The 14,505-nt window shown below is 32.4% G+C and overlaps 1 protein-coding gene across 3 annotated transcripts; it reads left to right on the top strand.

The window, feature by feature from the left end:
• Positions 1-362: 362 nt before the first annotated feature.
• LOC134691048 (uncharacterized) lies at positions 363-14,214 on the top strand. Of its 3 annotated transcripts, none has more exons than XM_063551244.1 (8): positions 363-481; positions 1,828-1,937; positions 4,509-4,540; positions 5,431-5,709; positions 6,340-6,657; positions 7,058-7,096; positions 8,680-8,730; positions 11,311-14,214. In XM_063551244.1, the coding sequence occupies exons 2-8, from the start codon at positions 1,849-1,851 to the stop codon at positions 13,917-13,919; spliced, it is 3,417 nt and encodes a 1,138-aa protein (XP_063407314.1). In that variant the 5' UTR covers positions 363-481; positions 1,828-1,848; the 3' UTR covers positions 13,920-14,214. The 3 variants fall into 3 exon arrangements, with proteins under 3 accessions (XP_063407314.1, XP_063407316.1, XP_063407315.1); XM_063551246.1 differs by having other exon boundaries at positions 437-481; positions 11,948-12,110; XM_063551245.1 differs by lacking the exons at positions 363-481; positions 4,509-4,540 and adding an exon at positions 4,385-4,417 and having other exon boundaries at positions 1,822-1,937.
• The last annotated feature ends 291 nt before the right edge of the window (positions 14,215-14,505 follow it).

Consider the following 14,505-nt stretch of genomic DNA (forward strand, 5'->3'; position numbering starts at 1 on the left):
TTTAAACATGTAAATACATCCCCCTACTTAATATTTCATGCATTTAATATCAAGAAATAACTCGGGAAAGTGTATCAAATAAAACATGCAAGTTATACACTGTTTACACTAGTTACTATATTCGTAGACAACGAAAACCAAAGGACGATAACTGTGTCCTTGGACCAACTGCTGATGTCGTTGCACATTACTACAACAGATGCACATAAATTGTTCATAAATGTTTGTTTTGTCTTTTGTCTTTTTATATTTATTATTTTACTGAATGACAAAAATAAAACCTCAGTTTACATATTATCAATTTCAATCATTTAAAACAAAGATTTTATATCGGAAGGAAAGAGGTCTATCTGATGTATGATAACAATTCAAAATCACTTCATAATAATACGACTAAACTTTGATATAAGTGTGGTGTGAAATTTTAAACACTTATGTATATCTTGTTTATTTGATTGATAAGAAAGGGTGTAATGTTTTGGTAAGTTCGATTACTTTTCTTAACTTTTGAATTTATATATCACACCAATGGCTCAACAATGTTTTTATTAGTTTTTATTAGTTATCAACGAGTAAAACACAAGTAACATCCGATGATAAATTATGCATGGCACGTAAAATAGCTAATGCCGAATACGTTTGCTGTCTAGAAATTAAAGAAAATCGTATTAATTCGAGAGGAATGTATACTCAACAACACAAATAAATATCCATTTCTTCCGATGTATATTAATTATCTTCTTTCTTGTCTGTGTTAAACATTTGCAAGGTATAGTATATTTAGGATATTACCAAGAATATCCGTTTAAGAAACAAAATAGGGAACTCCTTCACAATGATTTAATCTTCGATCTTTGAAAATTGTTCAATAGGAAATAAATCGATTACTAATTATATAATATAGATTTTTAACTGTGAAAGATTCATCCTCCATGCCGCATATGCATTAAGGGTATAAACATATAATGATTATAACTAAAATCAAGCTTGCGATTAAAAAAAAAAGTAAACTAATAAGCGGTTTATGCTACAAAATGAGTTATTGAAACAATTGTTTTGTTGCATTTGAAATCATTGTTCCAAAATAAGTAAGTGCGTGTCATCATGACTTGTTTTACTGTTACGAATAATGGATAACAATTATAGATGAAGATACCAATTTAGCAGTTACGTCAAGTCCCACCAATTTTTCTTTTTGTAACAAAAATAAAAACATGATAAGAGGTCAATAAAGGTTCATTTTTGGTATATGAGGTATTAAATGTGAACAGAAATTTAGTAGTTCTGATATGCCAAAGAACGTTCAAACAAGGAACTTTTAGCACATGAAATTATTAAATATTTAAACAAGTTAACATATAACTGAAATATGAAATATGTCAATTTCTCTAAAGCTGTAAACTACAGTCTAAAAATGGAACAAAAAATGACTGAAAGAACTGTATCACTGGTGTCATTTAATGTAATAATAGATGTTGTTCAAATAATTCGGTTTCCATATTTTTCATTCATTGATGAGGGATAGGTAAGTCTATAAATATTGGGAACAAGATTCGGATATAAACCTTACTTTTTTCCCTTTAGAATGACTGGAATGATAGAAATAAGAACTGCATCTAATTACCAGAATGAGGAGAGAATAATTCATGGCAGTATTTATTATTCAAAAATCATCTTTACTCATTACATGTATAAGGTAGACAAACTCGTCTTGCAACTTCGTATTTTGTTTCTTTTTTTTTTAACTATCAATGTGAAAAAGAACAAATCCCAACAACAATATAACTAACTAGTTTTTGTCTATCTTTGTACTTTTTCTGTGTATAGAACAAAGTATAAACGTAAAGTATGGGGTCACGAAAGGAAGAAGTGATAGTGACGATTCATATGGAAAACGAAACTGGCTCAGAGACCACCGAGCTGCTTGAACTACAAGAGTAAGTAACACTGGATTAATTATAGTACAAATGTATATGCATAGTATATGACGAGGATTTAAATTTTTTACCTTGTTTTGTTGGTCTGTCATCATTATTTTTTGTTTTAGTTGTCCTTTTAAATAAACAAGTTACATACATAAAATAAGAAAGACAAAAAGCGGAATCATAAGTGTAAATATAATCTTAATCTTATTTATCAATAGTACTACTTCATAAAACAACCTGTACAATATTTGGGTAAATGATTTTTTTTACGTTGATCTTATGGAAACTGAAACGTACTGATCGAACCACCAATTTTCGACTGGAAAACTTGTGTGATTCTTGCAAATTAAGGTCTAAATCGATCAAATGTTACAAAATCTTCCTAGAGTACTAGTGAGTCAACACTAATAGATCGTAATTAAAGATTTGTCAATATGAAATTCATTATGTGAAATTAGTAAAAAAAAATATGTATTCGTAGCGTTTGCATAATACACTAATATCTTCATGATATGCATAACAAAACTCTCTTTAGAGTTATATCGTTTTTCAATACACTCAGTGTTTGACCTAACAAAATGACTAACACTAAATATCATAACTACTCATAAAATCTTCTGCAATAAATAGTTAAAAGAAAATAATATTCCGTTATCCGAATTTGATCGATAGATACATTCTAAAAGGTACATATTATATGCATGTTTTTTTAAACAAAAATAAATTAAAAATGATTATAATAAAAAGGTCCGGTATTATAGGCTGTCCATAATAAAGATCGCTAATATGACTGCTACGGAACGCGCCACACATTTTTATGTCCCACCTACGATAGTAGAGGGGCATTATGTTTTCTGGTCTGTGCCTCCGCTCGTTCGTTCGTTTGTTCGTTCTCCCGTCTATGCGTCCGTTCGCTTCAGGTTAAAGTTTTTGGTCAAGGTAGTTTTTGATGAAGTTAAAGTTACATCAACTTGAAACTTAGTACACATGATCCCTATGATATGATCTTTCTAATTATAATTCCAAATTATAATTTTGACCCCAATTTCACGGTCCACTGAACATAGAAAATGATAGTGCGAGTGGGGCATCCGTGTACTTTGAACACATTCTTGTTTATTTTTATTTTTCTTCCTATCTTTGCGTTATATCGCAAATGTTTGCGTAATAATTCAGAGAAAGGAAGAAAAATAAAAAAATAAAAATGTGTAGCGCTAATATGCTTCCGTAGACTGCCACTTGGAAATAACTATATATTTGATTGAGATCGACATTTTCCACCTAATGACCTACCAGTAAGTGCGTGCAAGGATTCGTGCAGAGAGCATATGATTAAATGTGCCTTTTCGATCCAGTCGCGGCTGTGTACCTTTACATCCAGCACAGCCAATTGAAGGGCTTAATTGCCGATCAGAAGATGACCAAAGTAACCATATTTCAATTCCGCAAACATGATCGGGTACATCCCTCAAAATAATATAGATCACTGCATCTCTAGAATGCAAGACGGCAACTCTTTTGGTTACAAATGATTCGAACAAAATAGGGACTTTTCAAAGTTTAAATCTAGGTTCGATTTAAAAAAAAAAAAATAGATACACAACAAATGATTACAAGGATGGACGAAAGATTTTGAAGGGACAGTCAAACTCATAAATCTAAAACAAACTGACAACGCCATGGCTAAAAATGAAAAAGACAATCAGAAAAACAATAGTACACATTACACAACATGGAAAACTAAAGAATAAACAACACGAACCCCACCAAAAATTAGGGGTGATCTCAGGTGCTCCGGAAGGGTAAACAGATCCTGCTTCTCATGCGACACCACTCGTGTTGCTTATGTGATTACAAATCCGGTAAATAGTATAATTCGGTAGGTCAAATTCATGAAAGGGAAGGGGATTGTAGTTACGACGTAAGGAACATATCCGATATCATTTGTGAAACGGTTATTCCATAACGGTCAACCAACTCGTGATGGCGTCCGTAAAATTTACAAAGGGATGATTTCAACTTCACTATTTGGAACTCTTGGTTTAATAGCTTCCTTGTAAGTAGTAACCCTCTATCAAGAAAATCATGATAGGAAATGCAAGCACGGGAATATCGTATCAATTTGGAGATATGTACCCCGTATGCAGGTGCTGCTGGAATGTTGCCACTTAGAAATGGAAAGTTCACAATTGGAAAGCTGAAATCATCTCTTTTGTCGTAAAGTTTTGTTTTCAACCGACCCTCATTGTCAATTTCTAGACGTAAGTTATGAAGCTGAAAGCAGAACAGCATTTGCCTCGTATTACCGCCATACCAACTGCCTTCTTATATAAGGAAAGAACCTGCCAAGATAAGTCAATCATTTTAAGGGAAAGCAATTTCTGCAATTGTAATCAATTTGACAAACATGGGAGATATTTGTATGCAGGGTGTGAGATTAGTTTATTCGATCATTTTAGGAAAAACTTAAACAAGGAAGATAACAGTTCTTGGTAAGCTATTTCATTAATTCGAAAGCTATTTGACAAAAAGAGTAAATATTTTTCATCACGTGTTAACAATTTGTTCATTTGATAATTTTAGAAAAACTGAAACAAGGAAGATAACAGTTCTTGGTATGCACTTAATTTCAATTAGATCAGATAAACAGAGAATGCAACATACGTGATGTGAACTCGTAGTAAAGGGAGTCATTTTTCAATACAGTACTATGATTTTTTTCTGTTATACTTGTAAAAAAAAGTTTCTTCAACCTGATTTGTTATCCCTCCTTGAATCAATATATATACAAAGGTCCCTTTTCTTTTAAGTAAAGTGATATTTGTGGCTTTATTAGGCCTTGTTTATTTTATGGGAAACAAAACCAAAAGGATTATCATATTTTGGAATTATTTAACTTCAATTCTTCTTGTACAGAATAGAGTTCGCCTATGGTCATGTTATTCAATCATCTAACATTTACTTGTTATCCATGCAAGAAATATGCAATTACAACCCACTAGTTTTGATTATAGTATTTTGACAGAGCAGATTTATTATAGTTTGGTAGGCGTTATTTGCCTTTGATATTGTAAAATATTTCATCTGATTGCACAAAAATGCCCTTAAGCTTTTTTTTTTATCAAAAAAAAGTAACGGTACATTATATTGCATTAGTTTACTTTTTGTATGTTGTTTTGTTTTGATTTAGTTGTGTATATTTGTTTTTGTTGTGGTAATTCTCTTTTTCGTTTTTTTTTCTCGGGTTGTATGCACAAAAGGTAGTTATCAAACAATATAAAAAAGAAGATGTGGTATGATTGCCAATAAGACAACTATCCACAAGCCTGTTTTTTTATCTATCTTATAATGTGATGATTGTATGTACATTTGTCTATATTTCAATTACCGAATTGAAATTTCGAATGTTTTGTCTACCTATTTTATTGCCACAAAAGTGTTCAGTGTAAATTCTCCTTTGTGAGCAGATTATCAGTTAGCTCAGATATTCATTAACATTCTGTAGATAACGAGTTTATACACAATGTCACGCTTGACACAACTGTTCTGGATGGTCTGATTTCTAAGTGCATCCTAACTATTGAAGACAGAGAAGAGATAATGAAACAACCAAGTATGTCAGAACGGAACAGGATGATCCTACGCATTCTGATGGCCAGACCATACAGTACATTTGAAACTTTTACAGAGGAACTTATAAATTTTGAGCAAAGTAAGATGGCTCTTGTATCTAAATTGAGCAACTACGATTGTCATGGCGGTATTCGTCTTCCTTCAGTATCAAGTAAGATATATAAATCTTTCAAATCTTCCGGTAACTTTTACGATATTTTTTTTGGTTAAATGTTCCTGTTTTGAATCTGGAGGTAACTGCAATAATGTTAATGTTAAAAAAAGTGTCCGTTAAATTTTCCTGGATAATCTGATGTACAGTAGTTGTCGTTTGTTTATGTAATATATACGTGTTTCTTGTTTTGTTTATATAGATATAACCGTTGGTTTTCCCGTTTGAATAGTTTTACACTAGTAATTTTGGGGCCCTTTATAGCTTGTTGTTCGGTGTGAGCCAAGGCTCCGTGTTGAGGCCGTACTTTAACCTATAATGGTTTACTTTTTAAATTGTTACTTGGATGGAGAGTTGTCTCATTGGCACTCACACCACATCTTCCTATATCTATATAAGACAAATGAAATTTTATTTTATCATTTAGGGGCTTGTTAAAGCTTGCAATGCGTTATGGACTTCGATCACTGTTGAAGATATAACGGTAATCAATGGTGCTAACACAATATATATTGTTCTGTCAAGTTGATGTGTTAAGTTATCTTGCTTACTATACTATACCATTTTCTTGTTGTTTTTATTATTCTGAACTGCAACATTCTACTCAAAAATAAATTGGGGTAATTTCAGCGATGGATATAAACAATCATACAATCCAGCTACAAAAGAATTTCAAAATATTGGTTCATCAACTAGCTACTGCTGAATCCATAGGAGACGATCTCATTAGTGCAGAAATACTGTGCCAAGAAGACTATGCTGAAATTTGTGCTCAGTTTACAAAAGAGCAAAGAAATAGGCTACTTTTAACTAAGCTGATGCGCAAGGACGCTGATGCTTTCACATGTTTTCTTTCGGTTTTAAAAGAGGATACCAGTTATGAAGAACTTGCAAGACGAATAGAGCGCACAGAGGTTACAAATGAGGACAAAATTTTACTTCAAGTTGGTAGGTAATTAAGTATTTTATGTTTTACATACTTTTAGGGTGATGTACTTAAATACCTCGAATGCATTTGGTATCCTACCTGTCATTGTAAAAGAACAATGGGAATAAAAAAAACGCTGCTCTATATGTTTTCTCAAATATGCACAACTTGTTTTTCTTTGTACCTATCATGTGCATTTTTTTTTTTAGAAATGATAAAATATCGATTGAACTAGGGAGAAAAACCAGCAACTGTATATCAAAACGACATTAAACACTAACACGCATAAAAAACAAGCACAGGCACCAAATTAATATACAACTATAATTTTCCTTCGCATTAATGTTTTTTGCATGTATTTAGAAAACAATCGAAATTCGTTATGGTAATGGGAAATACTTTGCAATATTTATTTTAAAGGAAGAAAAGCTGCAAAGGAAAAGAACGAAAATACAAGAGGTAATAATGTACTTTATTTAACATATTTAACGTGTCTTATAACTGTTAAATTGAGAAACTTTAAACGTAAAAAAGCTAATAATGTATACTATAATCATGAATCTGAAATACAACAAGCAAAGCATCAATTGAAAATGTTTAAATTTAGGAAAAATTATGTTACTTATGCATTGTATATTTTAAAATTACTTTAAGTTTAAATTATATTAAGTAAGTTTGCCAACGAACAGGTGAACTGATTTTGACAAACCAAGTCTTAAAGAAGCGTTTGCTTAACAATTTTAAGTCACCTTTGATACTGTATCTTATGTAAAACCTAGGGGAAAGGCGTTGTGGTCGCCTATTTGATAGGTTTAGTTCATGTGAGTTGTGAAGAACACATTTAACCATACTTTCAAATTAAATTAAAGTATAACTTATAAGGTTTTCTTATCTAGCAGTGCCATTATTTAACAGTCTTTCATTTTTTTAATTCAACCATAACATGCATAATACCTCTTAAATATTTTTAATGCATAACATGACTAGAAAAATATATAGTAGGGCATTAACAACTTTGCTGTATATGAAGTAGTGTATTTTAAATTCAATAAAAAAAATCGATCAGTACAATATCTTTCATTGGTCCTAACTTAGAACACAAAATATGCCTGAGGCATATACATTAATCATTGTGGGTGGTGTTACTGTCACCTATGTGATGCTTTTGACATTTATTTTTAACTTAATAAATCTATTTAAATCACAGATTTGTACTTGATCTGACTTTAAACACTGGTTGACATTCTTTTTAAGTCACCATTCTCCAGGACAAGATTTTAAACGTATTAACTTTTATTAGCTAATCTTAGTATATGAGCAACACTCGATAAATTGGTTATTTTTTTTACAAATAAACTTATTTTAAAATAATTTTAATCGTCTAACGTCTAAAAATAAATATTATACTGCTAATTAACTTTTAAAAATATCAAATTACCTTTGTTTCTACAAAACAGAAGAAAATAGAACAATAAATATGTATAGCTAATTGATGAATGCTATTAAATCTCGCCATTAGCTTTCAACAATTAAACAGAAAAATGAAAGTAGGACCTTGTATGAGTAAATTTTATCTTATGACCCTTTCTTACTAAGCAGGTTAGTATCGATTATCATACATCACATAAGAGTGTGAGAAAATCTTCATCTGAGTCAATTTCAAAAAATCTAACATTGATTATAGCCATAAGCCCTTAACTACTTGAACAGAAATGGAATAATTGGTGTCCTGTTTACGTAAGTACTAAGGCATTAACCTCTTTAGTCAATTGGTCCATTGAGATTTCCAATTATATGTAAATGAATAGTTTAGTTATTAATGCACTCATCAAGCTTCTCATTGGAGGCTCCGCAGTAGTCTATTTAATGTGCATGGATATTAACATGTCCTAAGCTTTTGATAAATTGAGGAATGTGTGCAGTTATATTTTATACTGCATTATTCATTATTCCAAACGATGGTTATATGGTAGAAATGACAATCGAAATGTTCTAATTGTTTATTCAATGTTTGTCTAAAGAATTGTTCGTTTGATTTGTAGGAATACAACAATGTGTGGAGACTGAAAATATAATTCCAAAGAACATACAAGGTATTCTATGATAAAACTATATATAAGAACATACATTGTATATAGTTTAGTTATAAATAAAGGCAACAGTAGTATACCGCTGATCAAAATTCATCAATCGATTGAGAAAAAAAAACAAATCTGGGTTACACACCAGATCTGAGGGAAACACAACAAATATAAAAGGAGAACTACGACACAACAGAAACACAACACTGAAATGTAGCACAAACAGAAACGAACTATAATATAAAAATGGCCATTTCCTGATTTGGTAGAGTACATTTTAAGAAAAAAAATGGTGGGTTGGACATAGTCTTGTGATTAGCCAAATCTCGTACTTTTATGGCAATGTTGAATATTTAACACTCAAATGACACTATTACATGACAGAAATACAGTACAAATAAATGCAAGAACATTCAGTACAGATAATTTGCAAATTAACTACAACTATTAAGAAAACAAAGTTTTTTTGTGTTAACTTGTGAAAACTCCTTTATTTTTCTTTATAGACCAAACATAAAAAGGAACTTGACATTTGTTCTACGGAATACAGCCCATTCACAACACAATAAAGAACTTTCAATAAATAACTGGAATCTTTTCAAAATAACTTTAGGAAGTATTTGTCCACTAGGTTGAATGAAGTTTAAAAAAAAAACAATTTTTAACTTACTAAATAATCAGAATAACAACAAAAATCCATAGGCAACAATAAGCAATGTATCATATCGTAATAAAGTATCAACATTAAGGGACTGTACAATCTGTATTTGATAATCGATGTATACACCAACACCAGACCATTTGAACATGTTGTATGTGGCCCAGAAATATATTTCGATATAAAAGCATTAGCATTTAACTTGAACACGCGTATGATCATGAGTGTTATAAAACAATTATTATATCACTATATATTCACGCAGAAATTTGCTTAACAATTTGCCTCATGAAACTGGGTATGCGCGTCTAGCTATTGATGTTAAATCGGATGCTGTTTTTGCAGGGTATAGTACATGTCCTTTAGTATTCCGAGATTACTCTGACGTCAACGGCTATTTTGCTAGACAAGCTTGGGCCGTGGGACGTCAGAGCTCGTCCCATATCAAAAAGTGGATATTTGCCCGTCCAAAATAGATGCGCTGCTTCGTCGCTTCTGGTGCCGACTGACGGACTTGAAATAATACAAACCGGGCATCAATCTCTTCATTTATTTATCTTTTCATTTATGTAAGTTTCACCTACCTGCCAACCTTTATTTAATTATATTTGAACAGTTTTCACAGAGACCCATCGAGTTCTGCATTTTGCCTTTCATTTTCAAAGATTATCATATGACCACGAGAAAACAGTGATGATTTATGCAAATGACCATAATGTAACACCTCGTTCATTTACTATGCAAGTTATCTAAAAGTTCGAGAGCTTCCGATTGTTCTCGTGGTCGGAACTAAATGCTTAATACCGATCTCCTGTTGGCTACTAAATGTTAAACATCGATCTCCTACAAAGGAGATGAACACATATTAAAAAATTGCATGTTTGAGTCTCGATGCCACGAACTCTCTCGTAACTTGACGTCCATTTGAAAGTGAAAGTGAAAATGCAGAAATCGATGGGTCTCTGTAAAAACTGTTAAAATATGGAAAACAAAAGGTTGGCAGTTAGGTAAGACTTACATAAATGAAAAGATAAATAAAAAATGAACAGATTGATGCCCGGTTTATATAATTCCAAGGCCGTCAGTCGGCACCAGAAGCGACAAAGCAAGCACATCTATTTTTGACAGGCAAATATCCACTTTTTTTATATTGGACGAGCTCTGACGTCCCACGGCCCAAGCTTGTCTGGCAAAACAGCCGTTGGATGTCAGAGTAATCTCGGACTAGTCCTTTAAATTAGTTTTTGCCAAAAAAAACCACTATTTTCCTAAACATATTCTGTCCCAAGTAGGAAACACAGCAGTTGTTATCAAATACCACCGTTTAACCTGTGTCCGGTATCAGAAAGAACACTTATGTTTAGTTACATTGATTTTAACGTTTAATCCCGCATCTTCAAGCATTAATTCCTATTTTGTCTCAAGTGCAAATAAGTGGTATCATTTTATTTCTCAACTATACCTTATCCTTTGATTGCATTTTATAACGCACTGATTCCCGACGTTGAGTAGTACATATACAGGTAGCATGATCTTTTTTTCTGACCTGGCCGATTTGGCGGTTCCATACCATAAACATGATATTGGAAATTTTCAGCTAACATTCTTTTTAATGATAAAAATATATGATAATGATTAAAAGGCACTTTACTACAAGCTGCTTTTAAAGATTGTATTTTCTAACTTTGTTGTGACCTTGTTTTATCTTTCTATAATATAGGTAAGCAATGTACAAAGTTTATACATGTTATAGTTTTTTGCGTCCTGTCCATTTCTGTCAAAAAGTGAATAGCAGGAAAAATGCTGTTCAGTTCAGTACAAAAATTAAGGAAACAGTTTGTTGTATTGAATAAGCTAGATTAACACAGAAATTGAAATTTATTTGGTTAAAAACGGTAAATAACGCATAATAGTTTCATTACATCATCTTTTAGACCAACACACTGTCCTTATAGAGCAATGGAGAACCGAAAACAAAACATTTGTTTCAACAAGAGCAGCAGAAGAGGTACTGAAAAGAATCAGGAATAATATCAGCGTTATCGTTTCCGGAAATTCAGGCGTTGGTAAGACAGCTACTATGAGACACGTAGCTCTGTTGTTGCAGAATGAAGGATATCGTATTATTCCCACAAGTAATCCAGAAGATTTAAGAAGTTTTGCTCAAAAAGGGATTAAAACTCTTTTTGTTATTGATGACATTTGCGGTCATTATACTCTCAAAGAGCAGCAGGTTGATAAATGGGAGGCAATATTAGCAGAAATTCAACCATTTCTTGAACAAAATCAATGCAAGATAGTTGCTACTTGTAGATTACAAGTGTTTAAAGATGACAAATTCAGAACCTTATCACTTTTTAATGTATGCGAATGCAATCTGAATTCAGAGGGGATCAATCTTACTCAAGAAGAAAGGCAAAAGTTAGCTGATATGTACTTTAAAACACGAGCTGTTGAGGTAAAAGGTCGTTTTGATCAGTTTGACTTTTTCCCCTTGTTATGCAAGTTATATCAGAAAAGCAATTATAACGATATCAATAATTTTTTCAATAACCCATTTGAATTTTACAGGAACGAGTTTGAGCGTTTATTAATCGAAGATGAGCGAGGTAGACTAAAATATTGTTGCCTGGTCCTTTGCGTGATATTCAACAATAGATTCGATGAAAATAAATTGAAAAGTAAAGACACCAATATGCAGGATCTAATTAAAGATACATTGGATGCATGCAAATTAAACAAAGGTACTTCAGTTGAATATTTGAAAGATGAATTAAAAACACTAGAACACACATTTTTAACAAACATAAATGGCACTTACAGAACAATTCACGACAAATTATTTGATTTTCTTGCCCAAATTATTGGGGGGAAATATGCAGATTTGTGCATCAAATATTGCAGTACAGAGTTTATACGAGAGCGATTCATTTTGAAGTCGATCGATACCTCCGACAAAGACGTACACACAAATCTCCCAATTACGTTAGCTGACAACAATATTGATGTCTACTTAACACGTATGATACAAGATTGGTCCAGAGGTCTAGTTGCGAGTGTTTTTGGCAATAGAAATATGAAAAATGAAGCATTCGTTTACAAGCTAAAGGAAAACTTACAAAACTTAGATGAGTCCAAAAAACAAGTACTTGCAAGAAATAAAGACACACAAAGCAGTGACTATCCATTGTTGCTAAGTTGCTTCATTGGTAATGTTAGCCTTACTGATTGGATACTAGAAAACTCAAATATTTCTGTGAAAAATAAAAACTATCGAAAATTTGTTACGCATATGAAAAGCAAAATCTCTGAATATCAAAACATAAATATGCGAAGACATAATAATACAACACCGTTGTACGTTGCTTGTGAAAATGGTCATTTACAACTTTTGAAAAAACTTTTATATTATGGAGCAGATGTTTCTTTGAGGAAAAAATCTGGCGATTCACCTCTCTCTGCAGCATGTGAAAATGGACATACAAGCGTTGTACGGGAACTCCTTGCGCACTCGAATGTTAACAAAGATGACCAAAATATGAAAGGCTATTCGCCTTTATACCTTGCTTGTCAGAATGGACATGAGAAAATCGTTACAATATTGTTACAATATGATGCCGATTGTAATTTGCGCTCGGATTTAGTGTCGTCACCATTGTTTGTCGCAAGTGAAAATGGGGACCTTTCTATAGTGGAAACTTTGTTAAAACATGGGGCTAGCGTCAACATTCAAAATAGTTTTGGTCAAGTTCCTTTACACGCAGCTTGCTACCAAAACCATTTAGAAATTGTTCGTGTTTTGTTGGATAAGGATAGCACATCAGGGTCACTTAATCATCTAGATAAGAAAAACATGTCACCATTGTACACAGCATGCCAGTGCATAGAAGGACATTTTGATATCATGGAACTATTGTTGAAAAAAAATGCCGATGTCAATATTGGAAAGCAACCTCTCATTATGACATGTGAAAACGGTTGCACCAAAATGTCTAAAGCATTAATAGAACATCACGCCAATGTTAACTCATGCGCCGATGATGGGGTTTCTCCACTTTTTATGGCCTGTCAAAATTGTCATTTTGAAGATGTATGTCTACTCCTAAAATCGGGTGCAGACCCAAATCAATGTCATCAAAATGGGGCATCTCCTCTTGTCGTTGCTAGCCAAAATGGCAATTTGCAGATCGTTAAGAAACTATTGAAACATGGATGCAGCATCAACAAGTGCACAGACGATGGCGCGTCGCCTCTCTATCTTGCCTCACAAAACGGCCATTTTGATGTTGTTTGTCAACTTATTGAAGCCAAAGCTTATTTGAATAGACAAGACTCAGACGGAAAAACAGCCATATTCAAAGCTAGCCAAAATGGTCATCTGAAAATTGTTACAAAATTGGTCAAAAGTAAAGCAGATATAAATTTATGCATGGAAAATAATGGTGATACACCCGTGGAGATTGCTAAAAAAAACAATCACTCAGATATTGAAATCTTTTTAAAAAAGAATGAACGATTGTCAGTACGAAAACAATTTGTATGAACTAAATCAAACAAAGAATACAACAGGCAAATATGGAAAGGAGAGGATGTAATACTAAAGGGATTAGCTTAATTCATAAGTGAAAAGTAACCGACAATTCACTGGCAAAACAGAATAATATTCAAATTACCAGGTTAAAAACTAAATACTTACTGGTGTTGTTTTATGTGATGCGGAAGGGTACTCTGTTTCACATGTATTTGGCTTAGTTTTGAATTTGGTATACAATTCTTGTCCTTAACATTGTACTGACTAATTCTTTTTTAGATTATGATAATAAAATGGATTATTTTTCTGTCTGTATTTCATACATACAACTTGAAAAGGGTATATTCAGCAAAAAATCTCAACAGTAGGTAAAAGTCATTTCACAATAAAACAACATCTTACTCTCCATGAAAGAGGGGCGACAGAGAGAAGAGGAACAGTCAAATTTATAAATCGAACTGACAACGCCATGGCTAAAATAACAAACAGACAAATAAAACGACACAGACACAACATAGACAACTAAATACTGATAAACACGAACCCAACCAAAAACATGGGGTACCCATATGAAGCATATAGTGAATATAAAAAAAGA

Source organism: Mytilus trossulus, chromosome 11 (assembly GCF_036588685.1).
Source record: "Mytilus trossulus isolate FHL-02 chromosome 11, PNRI_Mtr1.1.1.hap1, whole genome shotgun sequence".
In the NCBI taxonomy this organism is placed as follows: Eukaryota; Metazoa; Mollusca; class Bivalvia; order Mytilida; family Mytilidae; genus Mytilus; species Mytilus trossulus.

Bases quoted from the DNA above. Each gene is read 5' to 3' on its own strand.
- LOC134691048 (XM_063551244.1), top strand. From the start codon at position 1,849: ATGGGGTCACGAAAGGAAGAAGTGATAGTGACGATTCATATGGAAAAC. The intron at 5,710-6,339 runs GTAAGATATATA...GGGTAATTTCAG, and splicing joins TCGTCTTCCTTCAGTATCAA to CGATGGATATAAACAATCAT. The intron at 7,097-8,679 runs GTAATAATGTAC...TTTGATTTGTAG, and splicing joins AAAGAACGAAAATACAAGAG to GAATACAACAATGTGTGGAG.